This window comes from Molothrus ater, chromosome 3 (assembly GCF_012460135.2).
Source record: "Molothrus ater isolate BHLD 08-10-18 breed brown headed cowbird chromosome 3, BPBGC_Mater_1.1, whole genome shotgun sequence".
NCBI classification, from domain to species: domain Eukaryota; kingdom Metazoa; phylum Chordata; class Aves; order Passeriformes; family Icteridae; genus Molothrus; species Molothrus ater.
In genome coordinates this window covers 98,759,654-98,776,959 of record NC_050480.2, presented here as the reverse complement: position 1 = coordinate 98,776,959, position 17,306 = coordinate 98,759,654, and the positions used below count along the sequence as shown (strand labels likewise).

At 36.8% G+C, this 17,306-nt stretch overlaps 1 protein-coding gene across 1 annotated transcript in view; it reads right to left on the bottom strand.

Annotated features, from left to right (window-relative positions):
• EYS (eyes shut homolog) overlaps positions 1-17,306 on the bottom strand; it is a 797,164-nt gene that overhangs the window by 88,631 nt on the left and 691,227 nt on the right. The window contains exon 40 of the mRNA XM_054514337.1: positions 14,558-14,778. Coding sequence (XP_054370312.1) covers positions 14,558-14,778 — 221 coding nt within the window. The remainder of the gene's footprint in view (positions 1-14,557; positions 14,779-17,306) is intronic.

Genomic DNA, 17,306 nt, shown 5'->3' with positions numbered 1-17,306 from the left:
GGGGAGGAGGGAGGGAAGTTATAGGGAACAACATTCTAAGCATCTTAAAATATTTGCAACACACATATCACGGTGACTAAATATACCCCAAGAGAGTATAATCTTTCTTTCTTTTTTTTTTTTCTTTCTTTTTGGTAAATCTCAGAGCATTTCAAATGTTAACTGACACAAGGTTTGTCAGAAGCTGAGTTTTTTCTCCTCTCTATGAAATTTATTTCTGCAAGCTACTGCCAGTAGAAAGATGCTTTTATGAGAAGCAAATTGCTTGAATATGCTACTGGGGGATTTTCTTTCTCTGTACCCCCAGTTTTATTTAAATGTCATAAAGAGCTGGCTAAACCCAATTACTACCAGCTCTGCAGTGTCTTCCTTCAGCTCAGGTCTGTGATCTACTGCTTTTTGTCTAGAGGGGCTTTAGTGCTGGGTCCATTTCTCCGGCAGGGAGCCAGTGACACTCGAGCTGTAGGTGGCAGCAGCCCACAGCTCTTCTCTCTCACAGCCTGGTGAAAGCCTAAAACCAGCCTAGAGACACAGAGCAGTGTTTTACTCAAGAGGCAGCAGAACAAAATATGGTAATAAGGATTTTTCACAGCCAAGGATTGTAGGGTTTTCCTGGCAAAGAAAAGCAGTTTATGAAGCACCCATTTACTTAAGACTTTGTTTATTTTTTTTTTTGGGTTTTTTCAGTTTTTTTTTGCCTTTTTTTTTCTTTTTTTTCTGGAGAAAAGTGTTATTTTGCATAGGCAGGCCCTTGGACAGTGTATAATTGTATAATCAAATGTCTCCAGAGCATAAAGATGAGATTTGACACAAACCCAATGTTTCTCATTTTGTTTTCAATTTGATTTTTGTAAGTTGGAGCATTCTTGTGATACTCTGTTTTTTGGGTTTGTGGCTCAGGTTGCAGTGTTCTGGTCTAAGGAAAGCTAATTGCACATGTACCTGGCTTTGCAGCATAACTTGGTAGAATACATATGCAATCATTGTCAAGGATATGAGAAATATATATATATTGCCCAAGTTACTAAAAACACATATTATCAAGTCTAGCTTACAGAAAATGCTTGCCAATTTAAACATCCAGGAATTAGGAACTGCCCAATTCATACTAAAAAAAGCCCACCCAAAAATATGGGCAAAAACATACTGATAAACAACATCAATATATAAGCATGTATACCAATTTGCCTATGAATATACCTTATAAATATATTTTCTCCTATATACATATTATAAAGATATAATAATACCCAACTGGTTTTGCTACTACCGAAATATTTACCCATGAAAAAATTTGATGGTTTAACTAAATGAGTAGGCAGATTAAAAAAACCAAAAAGATATGTTCATTTCAATTACCATTTTTTACATATTCTGCATCTAGCAAGATTAGTTCCTAACCACAAATGCCATCTTGTTCATATTAAATCACAGCATTTTACTATCAAAGTACAAAACAAACATCCTCTCATTTTAAAACTGAGTGTTATAACTCTATATCTGCTCTTAAATCACTGCCCTAGCTTTAAAAACCTGATTGAACATGAACAAGCACTATCCATAAATAAAGTGTCCAGATATTGAATCCTGCTCCATCTCAGTATTGACTCTTGCCTTGCTGTAGCTTCTTTGTAAAACATGCTCTCCTACAGATGGAATTCACTCGTCCTTGCTACTAAGTGAAACACAGCAGGACTCAGCATTTGCTGAAGCTGGAAACCAATGTTAGAATTCAGCCTTGAATTTTGAGCTGGCATAACTACCACTTAATAAATCTGGATGCTGAGTTTCAGCACTTGTAAAGCTAACAAAATATGCTCCTGATTGCTTTGTCTTTTTATTGCAGTTTAAGCATTCATACTAAAGTAACATTTCAATGTTAAAAATGTTTGTCAACTCCAAGAATTTTAATGCCTAACAATTAAATAGGTATCTGTGAAACAGTTTGTCTACCTCATTGTTCTTTAAAGCAGGGAAACAGTAATGATACTCAAAGACTGCAGCAGGATTTTAAATATGAGTGGCTACTTTTAACTTACTGCATGTTTATATATTGCATTCTTGCTCTATCATCCCTGAAACAGTGACAAAGCAACGAGCTGTTAACTGTGTCCTGTGTCCCACTTCAGCTGTGCTTCACGGTTTAAGTGAATCTTAGGTAGGCAAATTTCACCCTGGGGAAGATGAGGGTATAAGAATTGTACTGCCTGAATCAGAAAACTAGAGAAAGCATCAGGAAAAGGAAATGGTTTGGAGCTCTTTTTCTGTGCATTCTCCAAGGTAGGGAGTGGGGGCATTTAGACCTTCTAACTAATTTACAGGTTTGGTATTAATCACCAGGGAGGATTTGTTGTTATTGTTGTTGTTGTTGTTTTTTAATACCATTTTTTGGATAATAGGAGAATACATTTGTATTAGGCATGATCTGAGAGGAAAAAGGAATTCATTAAATTAACAGCTCTAAATGTATCATAAAATTTGGAGTAAAACCGTCTTATGGACTGTGTGCCTGAAGGAGCAGAATGGGAGATTTCAACCATTTGGCAAATTTTCACTTTAATTTCTCCATGAAATCTACTTGAGAAAAAGCTAAAAAGAGTTTAAAAAAGGTAATCCCCTTTACAAAACACAATTTATTTGTTAATGGTTCTTAACTGCAAATGATTTTCAGTTCAATTTACCCTAGGTTTTTCTAAACAGTTTGTTCTCTCCACTACATTAGTATTTTTTTCCAGGTAGTGACTCTGATCCATGTAACGATATCCTGAATGCTAATGAATGCAAAAAAAAAAAAAAACTGGCTTGCACAAAATGGAAACATGATGAAAATGAGCTTAGTGTGAATTTTGGGATTTAAATCAATCTCTGAATATTTTGGTAAGATATGATGTCCATAATTAATCCCTGAAGGTATCCAGGAAAGTGCTTAAGTCTGGGTTAATGAACTACCATGCTTAGGCTCCAACCTAGAAATATTATGCAATATTTCTGGAAATAGTTTACAGAATGGAAAAATGAATGAATTATTGGGCATATCTGACAACTGAAATACAATCATGCTAACATATTATGTTCTACTGCAAAACAGAATAATTAATGGATATTATTCAGGCTACAGATAATAGTCTTCATGTTTTATTTTAAGACTTGAACTCAAAATGCTAACCATTTGTAACTCAAAAGCCCTTGCTGTGAAAAATTTGTTTAGATTGAAAATCTCTGTTATTGATGATACACCATTCTCTAGCTTATTTCTGTGTATTTTCCTTGGTCTTTTCCAGACCTCATGATATGAATAATCCAGAAGTAAAAAAAATTAATTAAAGCTGTAAATAGGAGCCAGCAGTGTGGCCAGGTGGCCAAAAAGGCCAAAGGCATCCTGGCCTGTAGCAGCAACAGTGTGGCCAGCAGGACCAGGACAATGATTGTCCCCCTGTACTTGGCACTGGTGAAGCTGTACCTTGAATGCTGTGTTCAGTTCTGGGCCCTCCCTCAATACAAGAAGGACATTGAGGTGCTGGAGTGTGTCCAGAGAAGGACAACTGAGCTGCTGAAGAATTGGTCTAGAGAGTAAATCATAGGAAGAGCAGCTGTGGTAGCTGGGGTTGCTTATCCTGGAGAAATGGAGTCTCAGGGAGACCTTATTCCTCCCTCCAACTCCCTGAGAGGAGGCTGCAGTCAGGTTGGGGTTGGGCTCACCTTGCAGGTAGCAAGTGACAGGACAAGAGGAGGTGGCCTAAAGCTATGTCAGGAGACGTTCAAGGCTATCAGTGCTCAGGAAACAACTGGAGATGGCACTTAGTCCTATGATCTAGTTGGCAAGGTGGAGATTGGTCAAAGGTTGGACTAGATGATCTTGGAGGTCTTTTCCAACCTCAATTATTCTATGATTCTAATTGCTAAGATTGTCACTGAGAAATATAGAAAAAAAGTATGTTATTTACAGGACAGCACTCATGCATTTTGAAGAAGTGCTGTTCTTTTATATTTAATTGATAGATTTCACTCCCGATGTACTCCAGTTCATGACTTTTTGGGATTTTACCTGTTCTCTCAGTGTCCTTGTCTTTGCAATTGGGGTGAGATATGAAATTTTAAAAATTGCCCTTAGCACCCTCACCAAAAATACACTGTAAAACCCAAAAGTATAATGAAGACAGGATGATTTTGGAGAATGGAACAATACATATATAGCACAGTTATAGTCAGCATATAATTTGTTTTATTGCATACATATCCACATGTGTTTCTATCTGTGTTTTCACACAGATATTTATTACACACTTCACAAATTCCTCATGATTACAGCAAGCTCATGACATGGTGACTCAATAATGAAACTTCACTATCTATTAGTAGCTTTAAAGGCTGTTTGGAAACAGAAAAGTGATGTCATGACCAGAGCTTCTGAAACTGAAGGCTTACACATCCCTCTGCAATCCCAAGAAAATTTGCTGGGAAACGTAAAAAGAGAACTCCAATGTAAATAACAGTCATTGAAGTGATCAGTGATAATCGTGGTCTAAGTTGATGACAAGTGCTGAACCAGAACAGAGATGACTCATCCACACTTAGTGCACATGAGGGTTCCTGAATGTTCCAGCCAGCAAAGCAAGCCTTGCTGCCGAGCTCCTCCTCAATTCCCAGCAGCTGGTTTTACTTGGCCAGACGCTCAGAAGGTCACAGGGCAGCAGTTTTGATCTGACCAGTGCAGACACCCACTACTAGATCAGTAAAGAAGGTGTCTGCTGTCTCTCCAGAGCAAAGACTCACCATCACACCCCAGCCATTGGACTGGGCCAGCTTGCCAGTGGAACCCTTATGACTGGCAGTTTCAATAACTATTTAAAACAGAACTTCTGCCTCTGAGTAACTGGTTTCCATCTGTAATTTTCACCTTGCAGCATTCTTGAAGTGCCTGCTCCCAATGGAATTTTTTAGAACCTGATCTCATTTAGTATTACAACCTATTCATGAGTGTGAAAACCTGCTAGCACAAACATATTCTTTTAGGTACACAGCAAAGTAAAGTATTCATTAAAGTACTCTACATGTTAACATATTTGGGCTTCATGTACAGACATGAGTAGGATGTCCAAAAACTCATATGACTATGACATCATATGTATGAAATACATATCCCATATTATCATCATGGTAATGAAATCAGGTTTCAGGGAGCAGTGACGTAGCGATTTGTATTGTTCCACAACAATGCTAGGCATCTCCACTAATTACGGAGGGAACTAATGACCCAGGTCTTGTTCTGACTTCTACTGTGAAGTAACCTGAGAGAGGTCCTGGTAAACAGCAAAAGGTTTTTTGTGGTTCTAGGGTCATTTTCCCTTCATATTTCCAAGGACAGAGATTTCAGAAAACCAGCCTTCAAAAGTGGTTGTTTCATACATATTTTTTATCCAAGACAGTCTTTCCTGAAGAGCAATGTACTAATTTTCTAGCAAGACATCAGGTAATTCTTAAGTCTCTGGATGTTTTGAGAATAAAATAACATATTGATCTTCTATGTTCCCCTTCACTTCAGAGTAATACAGAACTTCTATAAGTTTTCTCTAGTGTTGTTGTTCTATTTCTGGAGTCCCATATTGCTGTTGTCAGATTTCTAAAGTCCATACCTCCTTGGCGTATTCTCATGGCTGCAGATCTTCACAGCACAGACTCCTTCTTCGGCATGCTGTTCTCTCTCAGTTCAGAGCTCCTCCAAGGCTTTCCCTGACTGGCTAACCTGCCCCCTTTTTATCCCAGTTATCTTCATTGGTCACAGCTGCAGCTCAATTAAGGACATCGCAGCTGCAGCCCATCAAGGACAACCGGGACCTCCCGGGGCAAAGCCTATACACAGATATTCAAGTACAATACATTTCCTCTACTATACTCTAGTAAAAAAAAAAAAAAAAAATAAAAGGTCCCTTCTTCACAACATGCAAGACCTAATATAACTGGTGCCAGTTGTGAGGAAGACAGTATAAGCACCTCATTCCAATGGGCTCTGAGAAAAAACTGAAGTACTTGTTACCTTTGCCTTTGAATAGTCAGCTGGATACTTAAGGATCTTTTGGCAGAATGTCTCCTCTATTTCTGTCTTTCTGCTTCCTAAAAGCTGTCTTTTAGCTAGGTTTGGCTACTTAAAAGACACCTAATCTAAATTCATTATATGTATACACATGGAGCATGAAATTCTCGTGACTATCATGGTACAGATATGCATATTTATCTTTTCAGATGATCACAAAGTTGGCTAGTTTTATTAAATCCAAAAACCATGGTCTTCTATTAAAAAAAACCAAAACAGCAAACAAACAAAATAAAACATTTTTTTATATTTCTAAAAGGCAAACTTAAATAAGTGCTTTCTGAGAAAGAAATAAAGTACAAAACCAAATCTGGTGTCATGATAACCTTCTATATCAAGATGATACTTCATATCCAGACTTCTCAAATTCTATTGGAATACTACGCATGTTCCTCGAAGCTAACAAGGTACCAAAGGCAAAGAAAGCTTCTCTAAAGCATAATCAAAACCTGTTCTGTTCTGTGACCTCTGATAAGCCTCACTGTTTTATTTCAATGATAACCTCCCAAGCAAGGTTTCAGAACAATGAAGTTCTAACCCATTCAACCTCCATTAACTACACTAGTGGTTCTCTGTCTGTAATTTTCAGTATTTGAAGTGTAGAAATCTATAGCTAGTAAGTAGGTGTGCATGTTAGGTCAGCAGCAAAGGAAGAAATGTTCTGACATGTATTACAGATACTGCAGATTATCTGGTGGTTTGACCACTTTCCTGGGCAGTGTGTTCCAATATATAAACTTTTTGGTAAATTTTTTCCCCTAATATCCAACCTAAATCTCCCATGCTGCAACCTGAGGCCATTTCCTCTAGTTCTGTCACTTATTAATTGGGAGAAGAGGGAAACACTCACCTTGTTGCAACCTACTTTCAGGTTGTTGTACAGAGTAATAAAGTCCCCACTGAGACTAATTTTCTCCAGCCTGGAATGCCATGTCCACTGCCCTTCTCTGGACACACTCCAGCACCTCGGAGTGTCTTTCTTATAAGAGGGCTCAAAACTGCACACAGGATTCGAGGTGTGGCCTCACCAGTGCTGAGTAGAGGGGGACAATCACTGCCCTGGTCCTGCTGGCCACATGGTTGTTGGTACAGGCCAGGATGCCATTGGCCTTCTGGGCCACCTGGGCACACCCTGGCTCATGTTCAGCTGCTGTCAACCAGCATGCCCAGGGCTTTTCTTCTGGACAGTTTTCCAGCCATTCTGTTCCAAGCCTGGAGCTCTGCATGGGGTTGTTGGGACCCAAGTGTTGGACCTGACTCTTGTGTTATTGAACCTCACAAAATTGGCCTTGGCCCATGGATCCAGCCTGTCCAGGTGCCTCTGCAAAGCCTTCCTGACTTCAGCAGATCAACACTCCCACCCAGCTTGAAGCTGTCTGTGAATTTACTGAGGGTGCACACCATCCCCTCATCCAGATCATCAATACAGATATTAAACAGGACTGGGCCCAGCACTGAGTTGGGAGACCTCACTAGTGACTGACTGACACATGGGTGTAACTGTTCACCACCACTCTCTGAGCTTGGGTCCGCAGAAAAACTTATACTGAAAGGATTACCTATGTGGAATTTTGGAAAACCATTAGTTCAATGAATATGACACACTAGTCAGTTTTCATACATATTTTATGTGATATACCTTATAGCAAACAGTCTGAGCTGTATTTGTCAGTATTAACAGTGAAGTGAAATTCTTGTTAAGAATCTGCACAGTACTTCTCCAATTGGAGAAATTTGTATGAATAGTGTTTTGAATATTTCTACTCATGCTTAAACATCTCATTTGCCTTGGAAAAGTATTCCATTAATTTTGCTGCTCTGTTGTATTTTAAAACTTCAAACTAGGTACCATTTCTGGAATTAAAGCTATCAGAAATGCTGATTTGGTTCAGCTGTAATTCGCAGAAATAATGCTACATAGAATTTCTAGGCATTCGGTCAAAACATTCCAAGATGACTGGTATAATAATGGCATTTACTGGTATTTCAATACCCCCAGTAAAATTTTAGCAATGGCAGCTTCTCTGATTTAAGTAAAATTCAATAGAGATTATATATAACATGATGTGTAAAAAATTTTGTGCACAGCCTGCACATTATCTAAAGAGTCAGGAATTTGAAGCCCTTTATATTTTTGATCCTTGATTTTCTTACATGCACTGTTTTCAGTGTGCCACTTTTCACACTAATCCGATACTAAATCTGTGGATCTGAGAACATAAAAAATTGATTTTCCCACAAACATTTTTAAGAGAATCACTACAATATCACCTAAATTAGAAGAAGAATGCTTTATGGTTTGAATATCACTTTTTCTAACTTGCTTGTTTCGATTATTTTTCAATTGTCAGAATTTGTTATTACAACAATATTTCTAAGATAAAATTATGTTCAGAAGCAAACAAATTCTGAAGAGAGTACCTCATTTTAATCACTAGTAAAGAAGTTCTATATTTTAAAAATGCTTATTTGAAAAGAATAACAGTTCAATACTAGTATATCCAACACAATTTATGATTTTATATTTTGCTGTGTTCCCATACATTATCATCATAAACTTTCCTGAGGTCTTATAGATGCTTTGTTTAAAATCTAAAACATCATCACTTAATGCTGTCAGCTTAATGGAATATGGCTTTGATTTCTTTGTCAAATCGTTCCTCCATGCTACTATAATCTGAGGAATACAATGTCCAAGAAATTAAATATGATAAAATGGGAATCTATTTCTGATGCAAAGAGTGAGACACATCTGGTTCAATTAATTCAGTCTTGAAACAGATATCCTAACAAAACTGTAGATTAGAAAAATTTACTGTTTAATCTTCAAGGGCTAGAAGGCATTAAATTTTAGTTTTCTGTTCTTATTTAACGAAAACTAATGTAGGAGAAATTAAGATTTTATCCAGAAAAACAATGTGCAGAGTTTTTATATGGGACTTAACCCAAATTAATTCCTTCTACCAGAAAGATCAATCTAGGTAAGTGAATTCTCTACCTCTTTACACTTAGTGTTAGGAAAACTAGAAATGAAATTTTTCTTTTTGACTTGACTTTCTTGTGAGAATACAATGCAACAAACACACATCCAACTGGATTTTTGGTCATTATGGAATTATCTTTCAGCCTCCTCAAAACTTTTATTTCTTGATAAGAATGGCATTAATTTTTCCAAAGATCATGAGAAACCAAAAAGGATGAATAATCTCTCTTCCAGAAAATGAAAGAGCTTGGAAATAGATTTAAATTAATTATTTTATTCTCCAAAATCAAATTTGAAGTAATAGAAAAAGTAGCAGATTTCCAAATGTGAATCTCTTAAGTACCACACTCCCACTATAATATCTAATCTCATAAAAAAGCAGGACCCCAAAAAATCAAGTCTCCCAACTAGTCGTCCTAAATAATGGTATGTGTAAGCATGAATCATCATCATCATCATCACCATTATCATCATCCCAACATCCACTTCTGGAGTTGTAAAATGTGGGCATCTTTGGTATTGAGAGATCTGCCTAAAAATCACCCCTTGAAAAGGCAGTAGTTTATCTTCTTCATACAGATCAGCATGTATAACTGCATTTGTTGAAATTTCTGAAATGTTATAAGGGTAAACAACTCCCATCTGGAAATTTTCTTCAATTGAAGATCAGCTAAGATGAATTTTAATCCCTTTGGTTTATCTTTTTGCAAAACCTGAATATGGTGGAACTTAAAGTACTAATTTTGAACTTAAAATGGGTGTTAACTAGGATTTAGATTGGTAAAAACCCCAAAAAACGGATGTTCTAGCTAATATATTGGCCTGAGTCTCTTAGTCTACAAAACACATCTATAAAAAGCTTATTGATATATGATAAATTCCATTATTTATGACTAGCTGGTACCTTTCTTACCCAAAGACACCTACAACTAAAGCAGTGAGAGAAAATCCATGAGCAATTCTAAAAATTTGACCTGCCATACTCTTGCTAGTTTTGGAGAAACGCTTCAGTGTTCCTTAGTTTGAAGGAACCTGCATATTCTAGGGTAACAATTCTATCTTTAGGTCAAAAAACACACAAACCAGATTTTTCAAGCAGACTGCAGCTCTGTGCTAAAAATGTAAGAAAATAATTAATAAAGGCATACAAGCCTATCTTTAGATTAATACTTTCAGCTGAAACCTACCATAACACACAGTTTTGGCTTATGGGCATAAGCAAGCATAAATGCATTTTTGGCACATGGCTGGAAAAGGATCACCAGGACTAGCCTTTGAAATGAAAAAGGAGATGTAAAAAGTTTGCAAAGAACATTTTAGTGTCTCCAAGGTCTACAGTTTAAGGTCTTTCTTTTTTCTCCTAAAAATTCACATTTCTACTTTAAATTAATATTCAGGATATATACTAAAAGGACACCACAAAATTTGTTAAATCACTTCATCTGGTATCCTCAGCATCTACATCATAAGATCGTCTATCACTTAACCAATTTCAACCATAAAATTATCTTGTTCTTACAAGCTAACCTAACCCTCAATTCATTCTCCATTTTTTTTTTCTAAAAGACATTCAAAAGGTTATCAGATGAACTTTAGAAAAGAGTTTGGATGAAAATTTTCATTTAGTGATCTGTTCTTAGAGGCTAAAGAGGAATTGCATGATTTCCCAGAATGCAGAAAACAGACAATTTCTGAAGTATGCTTTAGAATATGTATTTGTCTATTTATAGATAAAAAGGTACTATTCAAATGAGACCAACATATCTAGGAAGGTATCTCTTATATTATTAGGAGATTAAAATTGAAAATTTAAATTCCTCATATATTTTGTTGATTACAGCATACATGGCAGCTGAAATCTGAAGATAAGTGTCTCTCTATTGAAATTTATTGCTAATTGAGTTTGATTTTTCAGTCTTGGTTAATTGATTAACATTAATGGACCCATCTGCTGCATCAATACATGGGGAATAACAACAGTACGAATAATCACTGTGAGAATAGTTTGAGACACTGCAAACATGATTGTTTGTGGGAGCAATTAACTTTGAGATTGCATTCTACACTATAAAAGCTAAGCTTGTGTATGTTTACATTTTTGAATCTTTATAAAATTTAAAACAAATGCATTAATCAATTGCTACTAGTGTAGTAGCTGACATAATTGTCAAATCATTGGTGAGGAAATTTTGTGAGTTTATTTCCCACACACAGATGTGTCTTCTTAATTAACACTAAGCTTGGTTTGCAACATCTGGTTCATATGATCAAGGGGCCACACAGAATATTAAGAGCTTCCTAGGTTAATCTTTCCATGCCCATTTCAAACACATCCAAATCGAATGAGCTTTGTATGCCACAGAATTATGTGGTATAAAACCCTTAAATTTACAGAATAGTTGCCATTTTTCCCCCCTCTGAAATTATTCTGTAATTCTACCTTAGCATAAAGTGCTGTAAAAGAGCTAGGGAACTTGGAAAAGTGTTTTTTAAAGGAGTAGAGGACTTAGACTGTTTTGGTTTTTAATCTAATACATAATGACTATGTAAAGAATTAAAAATTTAGATTTCTATTGAAACATTCATCTGATGAAACATATGTTTAAGCACTTTTGAAACCAATGGATTTTGGTCTATTGTGCAGGCTTTGGCTGGGATAGAGTTAATATTGTACTGATGGGGAGCTGTGTTTTACATTTGCGCTGAACATTGGATTGATAGCACAATCAAGGCCTTTCTGCTCCTCACCCCACCACACCAGTGCAGAGGCTGGGGCAGCAGAAAGAGTTGGAAGGAGACACAGTTTACCCCAACTGACCCAAGTGATGTCCCAGACCATATGGCATCATGCTCAGGGTATCAAACAGGGGGTAAGAAAGAGGAAATGAGGCACATTTGGAGTTACATTGTCTGCCATCCCAAGTCACCATTACACATGCTGAAGCTCTGTTTTTCTGTCACCATTGCCCCGCCTAGACAATTTAGGGCTGTGTCTGGCCCTTGTTCCCCTTTCTGAGCTTGATCCTGATCCCCTACCAGTGGACTGATGTCCCAGTCCTGCCTCAGCGTGTCACTATACCCAGAGATATCCCCGAAGTCCAAAGGCTGGGTCTGTCCTGATGCCCTGCCTGGTGCAAAGTCTTGCCCTGACAAATGCCAGGGGAACACCTGATACAACCAATGACCAGAACTAGGGGTCAGCTGCACCCTGAAATTTTGTGTCTGAAAACTAGGTACACTCTAATCCCTGTCTTCTTCTACTAAAATGACAAAGAATATTTTCCCTGTTCAAATAAATTTCTTTTGCATAATCATTGTAATTAATGGGTTGAACACTACAGCAGTATTTTTTTCTCTAATGGTGAGAAAAGGCAAGTAAATATCTTTTCAGAACCACTGTAAAAAATGTTTCTTAGAAACACACCTCTCTATACTCAGCAATATGAGTTGACAAACTCCAGTCTTCCTTAAAAAAAACATGACAGAGATATTTGCTACGTAATACTTCGTGGTCTTTTAGAAGCAAACCCACTAACTAGTTGCCGAGCACCTGAAGAATCAAATGCAATGAAAAATATCAGTTTTTTTTTCTTTTTGCCATTAAGCAGTGTAATTGAAACACCTGGCAAAAATCTTGCTATGACACCAGATAGTTCCCTCATCACTCTCACGTGTGACTCCCATCACCTCCCACGGATATATGTCCAGTTGATTTAAAAACTCTCTAATCTGATTATCATCCACCAAGTGTAAATCTTCCTTTCTTCAGACTTTGTCCTACAGGAGAGGAATAGGATTCCTGGAGCCCAGTTATCCATAAAGACTACAGCAAAGAAGGCACCTCAGTCTTTCCTGAATCCTTTGTCACCAGGATTTTTCCCCATTCAGCAGCAAGCCTACATTTTCCGAGGTCTTCCTTTTGCTGCTGATATCCTTGTAGAGGCTTTTGGTTTTGCTCTGCCCATCCCAGCCAGATCATTATCCAGAAGGGCTTTGGCTTTCCAGCTCCATATCTGTGGAGCTGGATTTTTTCTCTGTACTCTGTCCAGATCACCTGGACATGTTTCTATCTCTTGTATACTTCTTTTTAATGTTTGAGTTTTGTCAGAAGCATCTAATTAATCTGTTCAGCCTTGCTGACAGTTGATTTCCTGCTTATTAGATTGAATAATTCTTGGGTTTGGAGAAGGTGATCCCTGAAAATCAGTTGGTTGTTGTAGAAAATCATGAAAACTGTGCTACTGAACAGCCACTTATCCCTGGTTTGCACATGCCCAGTCTTCCATGACACCTCTGGGCAGAAGAGAAGTGACCTATTTCAAAACAAAAACATTTCTGAAAAGGGCCCAGGCCAGCAGCTGGAAAACAGAAAAGCAGGAAATAAATCCAATCCCATGAATTATTCAGGACACAAATTCAAATGAAACAGTATTCCATAATGGCAGCTGACAGGCCAAGCAGTAGAATGGCAGAGATACAGTAAAAACCAACAGAGAAAAACCAGATTCATTACTGCAAAGTACACACTCAGTTTCATCAGACTGGTAGGCAAATTGTGTGTTCTCATAAAACTGCATTGCTTTCATTTGTGCTCTAGTCAAACAAGACTTAGAGATCAAAGACCTGTTTCGTATTTTTTGTGTGTTCATATCAATCAAGAGGCAGAGAAGTCCCTCAAAAATTTGTTCAAGATCTCCTCAATCAAAGAAACACACAGTGGCCTAGAACATCAAAAAGATCTTTAAATTGTTCTGTTCAGCATTTGCCTTGAAGTGAAGTACAATTTTTTAATAATTTGGCAGCTACTTCATAAATTCGATAATTTCTAAACAGAAATGTGTTTCTAAATGCTGAGTTCCTTAGATAATGATCAAGTTGCTATGACTTAAAAAGTTACTGTGCTCCTACTGAACCATCATTCAACTGAACCATTATCCTCTGTTCTTTTCACTCATGTCTCTTTCAGACTCCATTTCCTCTTTCAGCATAATGCACCTTAGCTTTCAAAGGTTTTTTGGCAGTATCTTTTCACGTATGCTGAAGGTCAACAAGGAAGTCACTTGTTAGTGTTTCCATAGCATGATGATGAACATTTACGCGCAGGAACACACCATGAAAATGTGTGAGGGTACGCAACTAAGATATGGAGTTGTTAGGAAAAAGAATGACCTCTTATGTGCCTTCTGTCCAAACTGTCTATAGAAAGGTTCAGATTTAGTTTTGTAGCAGTACTGATCTGGTTGGTTGCAAAGGAACTCTGCCTTCAACAAAATGTATATCCTGTGTGGACAATGTCATTATATTTTATATCACTTTTCATGCAAGCAAATAAAGTGTAACATCACTCTGGCTGGCATGAAGATGCCACATTTTCTATTTGAAATTATCAGGACAAAAGATTGGTGATTATTTCATTACAGAGAAAATTATAGTAATTTTTCATCAAGAATGAATGATAAAATGGGTAAATAAATGCCTCTTACCTAGTGCAGGTCCCCCCATTGTGACATGGATGATAATCACATATTGGAACATTGCAGTTCTCAACATTCCTTCCTTCAAGAGCCTCATCTATGATGAACAACTCTTTGTGGTTGACTTGAAAATCCCTAATGCATCCTTTAAAGCCATATATCTGCCCAGCACATCGATGAACTTCCTCATGAACAGGAACCTTTCCAAGGAAGATTGATCCAAAGTTGATCTGCAGAAACAAAAAGAGACTTGTCAGAAAAAATATGATTTGTGATGTTATTGTAAACAATGAAAGAACAATAGATACTGATAAAGGAAATAATCATTACTTGAAGATAAGCAAAAACTCTGATGCTTTCTGAAGTGATTATTTTAAAAAATGTTCTTTTTTTTTTTGTTTTTGAATAATCCTTACCAAAAGGATGGTTTAATTTGTTTTCATATTTTCAAATATATAAGACAACATACTTTCCACAAAACCCAATTTGGAATTCTCAGCCTCAATGACAGTGAACATGGTAAGTTTTTTACATAGATACCCTCATCCTATATGATGAGTTGAACATTCATGGCTGAAGTTTGGTGCAGGAACACAGGAGAAGCTGTAGACTTGAAGACATTTCCTTTAGGACCTGGGACCTATGGGATCTCAAGATAAGGGGAATACAGAAAAAATATTTTAGTTTTTTAATGAGTGACAGAAAACAGACTGCTATACTGAAGCCCAAGGGGCAAAAAAAAGGAAATTTTCAAATTTCCAAAAGCCTAGAACATCCTTATAATGGTGCAAAGAAACAATCACAACTTTTTCACACAAGGTCTGACCAAATCATATTAGTGCTCACTACGGTAATTCCTCTGTTGCCTGACCTAGGATTCAAGCCTTTAATCATCACATATAAATGATCTGTGGCTCATTTAACACTCTGAATTCCACTCCTCAAGCTAATTCCCGACTTTCTGGAATTCTGATAAGGGACTACATCATTCCTGAGTTCATTTGCTAAGTGCCTGCCAATTCTTAGGAATTGAAAGAAAACTAAACTTGCATCACACAACGATGCATTTATTTGTACTATACCATTAGTCCAGAAAGAGGGTGACACCTAGCCCCCTCAAGTCAAGAAAGAATACACCAATGGAATCAGAAATTATCACAGCATATGTAAAACATGTGAGGGGGTAACTTATAGTGAAGAGGCTGTTCGCTATCATATTCAGACACCTGTAAAGAAATAGAAACAGGAGGAAAACATCCCATTGATTTATCTGGAATTCACACATCCATATGATTTTTGCTTTGTTGTTTTCAGTATTACTTTTGTCAGTCCTGGAGCTATGTTGCTGACAATTTCAAGTGAAATTTTGTGATAGAATGAATGTGAATACTGCCAGATATTCTTCTACTCAGCGTCTTTCATTCTGAAGTGAAAAAGAAAAACACCTACTTCCTTTAGAGCATGGATAAAATTAAATCAGATTTTTCATACCAAAGGAATTCAAAGACACTGGTGCTGCACTTGTTGGATTAATTTCAGATCACTTGACTTTATCCCCTTTCAAACAAAGCTATGAAACACCGCAGTGATAGACAAGATTTGTAAGTAGTGTTTGCAAACATTTTCTCTCTGCTTGTGAATCTCTTTCAAGAATTAAGCAAAGCATTGGACTGCATGACAAAGTATCTGTGATTAAGAGCACTGTTTTTAACACTCCACTGGCAAAGCAATCTCCTTTATTATTTGGCTTATTTTACAAAAGCACTAACCGTGGGGACAGATCCAGTGTATCACAGAACAACTTCAGTAGGCTTTGCTCAGTTTCTAGCACCACTGGATTTTATCATAATGTATTTGATTTTCAAGCTCATGTTACTACACCATAATACACATTCTTTCTATAAAGGTCCTGTTCTGAATTTAACTGACTTAACCAGAATATATTTTAAGGAGGCACAAAGAAAGAATTCCTGAAAGTCTTATTAATAACATAAAAGGTTTAGTATAGCATTATATCAATAACTTATGGAATACTTATGTTTAACTTTTCAAATACTAATTTGAAAATATCCTTCTTCACTTTTAGCCTGAGTAGTGAAAAGGATTATCTTGGGCAATAATGGGAAGATATTCATTAGACCTCTTAGAGATAAGAAATGTCTTTTTATTCTTTCTTTGATTGTGTACTTTGTAAATAGAGGTTCTGGGAGATTAGAGCAGATCTGTAAAGTGTAACAGTTAGTCATGAGGATTTGACATTCATACTTCATACCACACAAGGGAAAAAATTCTGTTACAAACCAGCAGTGCATACTGTGAGATGCACATCAAGATTAGCATCTCTAAAGATAACTGACCTGTCTTCTAGTGAACAAACTTATAAAGCAAGATGTCAATCACAGTTCAAATTCTTGTCTAAAAATGTTGAAAAATGTTTCATGCAGAAATAATCTTGTGATGAGAGAATGCATAAAAAAGGCAATAAAATGAAGACAAAGAATAACTGAAAAATTCAAGATTTGGGAAAGCTGGCCTCTTGTCCATTCAGAATGAGTCTTCTGATACCAGTTTCAAAATGGAGACAGATATTTTCACAATACTATTCAGGAGCTAAGTCCTAGCAAAAATACTGAAACCAAATTAAATCACTGATGATTCATAACTGTCCTCCACTAGACAGTGTAGCTTGCAACTAAAAAGTAACTAGAATTACTGCTTAATAATATCTGAATTGTTTCTTATAACCCCTTGGCCTTAG